General features: G+C 31.3%; 1 protein-coding gene across 1 annotated transcript; it reads left to right on the top strand.

Annotated features, from left to right (window-relative positions):
* The first annotated feature begins 518 nt into the window (after positions 1-518).
* On the top strand, positions 519-3,259 carry LOC145127357 (glucose-6-phosphate/phosphate translocator 2, chloroplastic-like). Its single transcript, XM_079062570.1, has 5 exons — positions 519-1,262; positions 1,835-2,060; positions 2,192-2,414; positions 2,555-2,768; positions 2,981-3,259. Exons 1-5 carry the CDS (start codon positions 753-755, stop codon positions 2,990-2,992), a joined length of 1,185 nt encoding a protein of 394 aa, XP_078918696.1. The 5' UTR covers positions 519-752; the 3' UTR covers positions 2,993-3,259.
* Positions 3,260-8,899: the final 5,640 nt, after the last annotated feature.

Raw genomic sequence — 8,899 nt, 5'->3', positions numbered from 1 at the left:
TACTAAAGAAATGTTTAAAAAAAAATCAAAGTTGCAACCTTTTGAAACCACATATCCACATTTGAAGTGTTTTTTAAAATTGTCTTACATTGACATTTTCAAAAAACCATAGGGAGAAAAAAAAGGAGATAGATTTTTACACAATAATTTTTCTCCATACACAACAATTGGTGTTTTAAAATGTTGTACTGTACAACTCTATGATGCATAAACTGTTATGTATGATAAAAAACTGTTGTGTACGAATCATCTCAAAAAAACAAAAAAAAAGATTTCTATGTTTTTTTTTAGTAATCTTGCATAAATAAGTTAATTGCCGAAAAAATGGTTGTATTATAGGGGAGAGAAAAAAAATGATGTTTGCTTTTTTTTTATTAAATAAATTAAAGAAAAAAATATGACACTTTTTTTTGGACAAAAGTGGAGAGAGAACCATAATTTAGGGACCTGGATGCAACTTTTTTATGCAAGTATATATAGGGGTTTAGGTGTCTCCTTCTGCAGTGCATGGTGTTTCGTGAAAGACATACCTGTCCCATACTTTACTCCGCCGCCGCCGGTTTTCTTTTCCTCCCAACATCCGCCCTCCTCCGTCACACAACCACCCATTCTCAATTTCATCAAACCAGCATCTCGTGAACTCCGTCACCCACCTCCATCCTCTTGTTGATTTCTGAGATTCCAAGGCTAAAATTTCCCCTAGAAAACCCCAATTACCACACTCCAAAATCCCAATTTCAAACACAAACACAATGAATTGCTCTATAAAACATTCATCACCATCTATCTCAAGCTCGAATTCAATACCCCAAAAGGGTTCTTCCCAAATTTCATTCAAAATCCAATATTTACAACCAACACCCTTCAATTTCAACATCAAACCATCGTCAATCACCTTCAAGAAACCCCTTTACATCTCCCACATTCAAGATTTTGGCGGGTCAATCAGAAAAATTAACCATGGAGCTGTGTGCAACGCGTATGAAGCTGACCATTCGCAGCCATTGGAGATCAAGATGGACGAAATGGCTCAATCTGAAGCTGGTCAGAAGATGAAAATTGGATTGTATTTTGCGACTTGGTGGTCTTTGAATGTGGTGTTTAATATTTATAACAAGAAGGTCTTGAATGCTTTTCCGTTTCCATGGCTAACATCAACACTTTCTTTGGCTGCTGGATCTTTGATTATGTTGGTTTCTTGGGCTACTAAGATGGTTGAAGCTCCAAAAACCGATGTTGAGTTTTGGAAAACTCTGTTTCCGGTATGTAATTATTGCTTTTGATTATCTGGTTAATGGTTAGCGACTTTATCTATGCAAAGAACTCTCATGTTTTTACCATGCAGTGGAGTTTCTTTGTTGCATTAATCGGTATAAAGTTGGTAACAAATTGCTGTAAATAAACTGATAAGAAATCCGTTTCATTAGATAAATTAGTAGAAACATGCAGGTCTTTAACTTTTATGTTAATTGTTAATGATCTTCATATTGTTATGATTCTCGGGGTAGAGTTATGAAATATGCATGTATAACTTATAGATTTGGTAAACTTGTATAAAAAACCAAAGAAATTAACTCTATTTGTTGTCAGGTTTTGAATGTGGCTTTTGGAATTAGATAATCGTTGATTAAAGCTAATAATCATAAACGACTTCCAAAATAAACTACATTTGTAAGATAAAAGCAACAAATTTTTATCAAGAAAACCAAATGCCTACTTTTGCCGATTTGGGAGTTTAAAATTTTGGTTTTTGCATATAAAATTGATGAATAAACCTTACTTTAATGTCGTTTATATGTTCTAAACAAGAATTTTCTTTATAAAAAAAATGCAGGTTGCTTTAGCGCATACAATTGGACATGTAGCAGCTACAATTAGTATGTCAAAAGTTGCAGTTTCATTTACACACATTATCAAAAGCAGTGAACCTGCTTTTAGTGTATTGGTTTCAAGGTTCTTTCTTGGTGAGGCGTTCCCAATGGGGGTATATTTGTCACTTTTGCCAATCATTGGAGGTTGTGCACTATCTGCTTTAACCGAACTCAACTTCAATATGATTGGTATGAAAAACCTTCTCTTGAATCACCAATAAATTTCATGTTTCTAGACTTTGGAATTCAAAATGGAGCTAAACAAGCTCTAATTGCAGGAAATAGGAATAAATTTGCCATTTGTGTTTTTCTATCTTTAGGGTTCATGGGAGCAATGATATCGAATTTGGCATTTGTGTTTCGAAATATATTTTCTAAAAAAGGAATGAAGGGCAAATCCGTCAGTGGGATGAATTACTATGCTTGCTTATCGATTTTATCTTTGTTGATATTAACCCCTTTCACAATCGCTATGGAAGGCCCACAAATGTGGGAAGTTGGTTGGCAAACTGCATTAACACAAATTGGGCCCAACTTCATTTGGTAAACTATCATCACTTCATTTAGTCAAAAAGAAACACATGTATTGTATATATATATATATATATATATATATATATATATATATATATATATATATATATATATGTTGCTAGATTAATAAAATTGTATTCAATATTCAGGTGGGTGGTGGCACAAAGTGTGTTTTATCATTTATACAACCAAGTGTCATATATGTCATTGGATCAAATATCTCCTTTGACATTTAGCATTGGAAACACAATGAAGCGAATATCAGTTATTGTGTCTTCAATTATCATCTTTCATACACCTGTCCAACCTGTCAATGCACTTGGAGCTGCAATTGCTATCCTTGGAACCTTCATTTATTCCCAGGTAACCCCTCTTCTTCCTAAAAATAGCAACATACTTTTTTAGCCATAATAGTATGATACGTATAATTCTTTACGCATAATAGCAACATACTTGCATTTCTTTACCAATAAACAAATGTAGGTATGTTGTTATTATGGTAAAAAGAGTATACATATGTTGCTTATGTTCTTGGGATTCTATTGTTAATGAATATATGAATTGTGTTTTCATAGGCAAAACCGTAAAAATGGTATAGAAGGTGGATGTGTTTTCATGAGTAGATGTAAAGACGGAGGGAACTCTTTTTATATTGAGTTGTGTTACAAGTGTAGGAACCGAAGACTCTTTAGTGCCAAAGTTGCAGACAGATCAATCGTGTGTGCGCCTTTTGGCATGTGTTGTTTGAAACATTGATCAAGCTATTGAGAGTAGTTGCGACATTTAGATAGCAAAATAAGAATATTGTGCTTTTTTGGGACAAATTGAGGCATCAAAATCATGTTTTTCTTTTACTTTGTTAGTTTGATATTTCTGACCATGGTAAATGAAAACAACTTTAACGAATTGACATATATACACACACATACATACGTATATAAAATATATATGTGTATGTGTAACAATTTAGCCATCTACATGCCTACAAAAAAAAAAAAAAACCTTACACATATTGTTCAAAAAGACATTAGAATGTGCTCTTCCTGTGGATATACAAATCAAAACAATGAACCATGTTAAGTACGGCTATTCAAATTGAAAATATTACAATGGTATGTGAAAAATGACTTCTTGCCCAATGTGATGGTGGTATTGCCTTTAACCATTGATGGTCATTTCGGACCCAAATAAGAATGGGTTCTATCGTTTATGTGGTCCTCTTAATAAAGAGAATTTGAAATGCAATACCCACGACTACATCAATTTAGATTCTCTCAATGATTTCAACGAAACCAAGTATACATTCACATTCAAAGGAGATTACTATAAACCAAATTTAGTTTTGCACTTTCTATTTCCATGCCTTTTAGCTAAAAAACCAATGTCTGAAATGCAAATCCTAATATGAAATCCAAAGAAATTTTCTAAAATGGGATGTTAATTATAATCTTTGCACACATGTCAAACATGTCAATATGCTTGAGTTGCTATCACCGTTCTTGGAACCTTCATTTATTCCCAGGAAAACACATTTTTTCTTAAAGTTATCAAGTTTGGTACGACAAGTTGAAGGAGATACAATGTAATGTACCTTTTTAACTAGTATAAGAAGTGCACTTATTTTTTAGACATAGTAATATCATCATAATTATATTTCTCTACATATTATATTAATGTACTTGCAATTCCTTACCGTAATATAAACATGCTTACATTTCCTTGTCAAGAAACAGTTATAACTATGTTGTTATTATAGTAAAAAGAGTATAAGTATGTGGCTCACATTCTTGGGATTCTATTTATAACACCCCATTTTCACAAAGCTTTTTATGTGATGGTTTTAAAACATGTCATGACGCAGTCATGTTTTACAAAAATATGGTCCAACAAAAACCATTTGTTAAATGTATACAACATGGGTGTTATCAAATTCATATCAAACTTAAATCATAAAAAGAAAAATAAGATCTACAAAAGATCATAATAAGGAGTCAATGATAAAACTCCACTCCAACTATCTTCCGACGTGTTCTAGCATATCAACAAGCATCTTCTAATTTCTTGAGATACATGTCACACAATAAAATACCTAAAGGAAAACGTCTTGTAAGCTACACGGGTTTAAACACAAACATACTTTCAAAAGATTTTATAAAACTATTTTCATACTTTCAAAAGTTTATGCATAATTCTTTACTATTCTTTCAAATACAAATCGTTTACTATATTTTCAAAGCTACTACAAACACTCTACTACACTTTCAAAAGCTTTTACAAAAATCCTTACTTTGCTTTCAAAATCATATAAGTAATATGTATCCGGTGCATGATCTAACTTTAATGTTTTTCTTACTATTACTATTGACTATGCTTATCGGGGGGTTTTTTTTTTCGATACTGGATTTTATACTTAGGGCATAAACACATTTAGTGATACCCCAAGTCAAGACCAAAACGAGAAGAACAAATCAACCTGCTTTGGCAACTTTTCCATAATACATCTACCTCACAATGGGAGGTACCATCCTGATAAATTCTTCTCATCCTGTTATGAGAACACGTCTAAACCTTACTTGGAACTTATGCAACTACATTCAATATATGTATGTTCACTAAGGGGTTGTTTTCTTTTTTAGTTGGTTAAGTACTGGATTTATAAGGTCGACTGAATTGATAATGATATCTTAACTGAATCTGAATAATTGACTCTTTTACCCTTATGTTTAAAAAATACAGACAAGACTATTTATTTAATTATTATTGTATATTAGATAGACGTGTTACATTAAATAACTTTAAAACTTAAGTAAATTGAAAAAATAACATGATAAATACTAAAATAAATCCAATTTTAATTGATAGGAATTTAAAATATGAAATTATACGTCAAAATGACAAATTTACAATAGAATTTTAAAACATGAAAATATTAACAACATAGTAAACATGTTGCTTTTTATTTCTTTTAGAGTTTTTTTCTATAATATTATTATTCATATACATAAAAACAGTTATCTTCTTTAATAACCCAATTGCACAAATATAACAATAAATATAGAAGGAGAGATAAATAGTTATTCCTATTTTGGTGGTGGAAAGTGATTTTCTTAAGGGTATTTTTGGCAAAAATAATGTATAATCATGGGTCAGTGTTAAGGACACTATTTTCATAACTTAATCTATTATGATAATTTGTTAACATTAAGTAAAAAAAGAAACAGTCTAGTCTTATATAGCTGAACTTATTAAATTTTCTAAACATTAAGTCTATTAAGTAAAAAAGAAACAACCCCTAAGATTCTCTATATTAGTCAACTATGCAATGCCATGTTATGTATATGCTTAGCAAACATACAAATATGAAAATACATATACTTCAAAAAATACATATAAAAATTTCATTAATATAACTTAATGCTTTCAATAAATCATAAACATGTTTAACTTTTCTCAACCTATTCAATTATATTTGTCATATAGTAACAGATGACATAAACTAACTTCTAGCATGATATGCGCTTATGCTTCAATAACTTTCTTAACATATGAAAGCATTTTTTGAAACTATTCTTATATACTCAAACAGAGTTTTCAATATTATCAACTAGATTATGCTTCAAAATCACAAACATAACTTGTAATACTTTTATAAAAAGAAGATGAGATTGCATATAAGCTTTAAACTATTAAAACTTGGTTTTCCATGTACCTCATAGTGGGAAAAAGCTATATGTACTTACCTTAGTAGCTAAGTATGTCTAACTACACTAATCCACTTATCATTGCTCTTGATCACTTCCAAATAGGGATGAGCTTTAGCACCGTCGGAACCGGACCATATTTAGTCATAAGGTCCGGTTACCGGTTCTCCACTTTTATAAAAATTAGTTATGGTTCTAACACCTGTTTGGTTCTAAAAAACCTGGTTAAAAAGTCGGAACCATACCAAAATTTGTCATGTTTTTTAAATTGTGCATAACTCGCTTATATGAAGTTATAATTACTTAATTTTTTCCAACTTGTAATTTGGTATTTGTACTTTATTTTAGACTATAAAAACACATATTTTGGTTAGATATTGAATCAGATACAGAGCCCGGAAGACAGAATATCAATGTTGCGTATTTTCTAGTTCCGCACTTTTTTGTTTTTTTTAATATGTCCCGTTTTTTTAAATGTGCATAACTCACTCATATGAAATCAGAATTATTTGTTTTTTTTTCCAAAATGTAATTTGATGTTTATACTTCATTTTAGACTATAAAAACAAATATTTTGGTTAGATATTGAATAAGATAAAGGCCCCGAAAGACAGAATATGAATGCTGCATATTTTCTACTTCAACACTTTTTTTTTTTTTGGAAATTATCCCGCTTTTTTAAATGTGCATAACGCACTCATATGAAGTCGGGATTACTTAAATTTTTTTCCATCATGTAATTTGGTGTTTATACTTCATTTTAGACTGTATAAATACATATTCTGGTTAGCTTTGAATCAGTTACATTTGAATCAGTAGGCCCTACGCCCTGGAAGACAACATATCAATGCTGCGTATTTTCTGTTTCAGTATTTCGTTATTTTTAATATGTCCCGAATTTTAAAATGCGCATAACTCATTCATATGAAATCGAATTACTCGATTTTTTCCACAATGTAATTTAGTGTTTGTACTTAATTTTAGAATGTACAAAGTCATATTTTCATTAAATATTAAATCATTTACAGAATCCGAAAGACAACATATCATTTACAACATATCAACCGTTTCTAGTTTTAAAAATAACAAAAAAACCGGAACTAGGACCGGAACCGACATCGACACCGACGGTTCGATTCCTATAATATAGCAAATCTGATTCTAGTTACGAACCGTTCCAACTCTAAAGCTCATCCCTACTTCCAAATACCTTCAATCTCCTGATTCATGAAAAGATAAGTTAATTACTATCACATAATTATACACATAACAAGTTCTAACTTTTCTTTATATGATTTTTAATCTTAGATTCCTTTATGGTATAATAAGCTTTTAATTATCCAAATGGTCCATTACTAATTTCTTCCAATACTTATAATGTCATTCCATATTATTTTTCAAGTCATTAAAACTTTGGTTATAAACATATCATTTTCCTATATTTCTTACAATGACTCTATTTACCACTTCATTCTATCATTTATAATGTTGTCATATATCTAACACATAAATTGTAACGCTCCAAAATTTTAACCATTTTTCTAAAAATATAAATAAAAGATCTAAAACCATTTTTTCATAAAGATAATAAGTACCAACTTGTTTAACATCATAAAAGCCAATCATAAAAATGTATTAGAGTTTGCGGACACCAAAAACATGAAATCTCCCGATATGTGTATAACTAAGTCACACCCTTGCCCTTTATAGAAAAAGCACCGGAAAAACATTTAACTTTAAAACGTAAGCACAAAACGTAGTGAGTTCCCTAATATACCATATATACTATTGTAACAACTATGCATACAATTGCATACTCACAACCACTTTCATGAAAACTATCCATGGCCACTTTCGGGACACGAGCTCGCGACCACTTTTGTGATTTCCATTCACAACCACTTCGTGAACCTCACCCCTCGACGTGTAGGCTCATGGCGGGAGCCATTCCGTCATCATCCCAGATAAATCGTATATATATATATATATATATATATATATATATATATATATATATATATATATATATATATATATATATACACACACACACATACACACACACACCATATAGATACCCAACAGTCAATCAAGACTCCACTAGTCTAAATAATCATACAATCATACCATAGCATTACACATGCATCCTATATACAGTGAATCCAAATAATGAAACGTGTACTATAGTGAGAAAACTCACCTGAACTATGAGCGGAAATCCATACATGCGCTAGACCTCGAGGGAATCAACTACTCAAACAACCTAATGCCAAAAAGAGGAAAACCCTCTGTCTAATATTAGAATTGATCCAAGTTTTTCCAAAAGTAAAACTCAAGGTTCAACGCGTCGTGTGAACCTAGTTCAAACCTCGAGTCGCGACCCTTCCTTGGCCACATCACGATTTTCGGGACTGAATCCCATTTCTTGTTAAGCATTTTTTTTGGACAAAAGGGTTTCCACTTGGCAAAATGTTAAGCACTTAATCTCTTAAGACAAAGGCTCAAACTTTCCTGATGCTTTCTAGAGATAGTCTTAATGGATAAAGTTTCCAACTTTATCCCTTTGCATGCCTTAACAAAACCACCTCTAACACTAAGTCTAAAAATGAGTCCAAAATGCCAACAACATCAAGCATGGTCCAAACAAGAAGTTAGTGCTACATTCAAGGCATTCAATGCACCATGATGGATCCAGAAAACCCTTTAACATAAAATTTGATCCAAGAGTTTTCCCAAACTCCAAAGAATCTTCATAAAAGGGACCAAATAAGCTTAAAACCTAAATATAGCATT

The sequence above is a fragment of the Lactuca virosa genome, chromosome 7 (assembly GCF_052849685.1).
Source record: "Lactuca virosa cultivar CGN04683 chromosome 7, Lactuca_virosa_CGN04683_v6, whole genome shotgun sequence".
Taxonomy (NCBI): Eukaryota; Viridiplantae; Streptophyta; class Magnoliopsida; order Asterales; family Asteraceae; genus Lactuca; species Lactuca virosa.
Note: the sequence above shows the minus strand (reverse complement) of the source record. Positions and strands in the feature narration are given on the sequence as shown.

What these genes read in the sequence shown, in the direction of transcription:
- LOC145127357 (XM_079062570.1), top strand. Translation starts at nt 753, where the DNA reads ATGAATTGCTCTATAAAACATTCATCACCATCTATCTCAAGCTCGAAT. An exon ending in TTTGGAAAACTCTGTTTCCG is followed by an intron (nt 1,263 to 1,834) that starts GTATGTAATTAT and finishes AAAAAAATGCAG; the next exon opens with GTTGCTTTAGCGCATACAAT. An exon ending in ATTGGGCCCAACTTCATTTG is followed by an intron (nt 2,415 to 2,554) that starts GTAAACTATCAT and finishes TTCAATATTCAG; the next exon opens with GTGGGTGGTGGCACAAAGTG.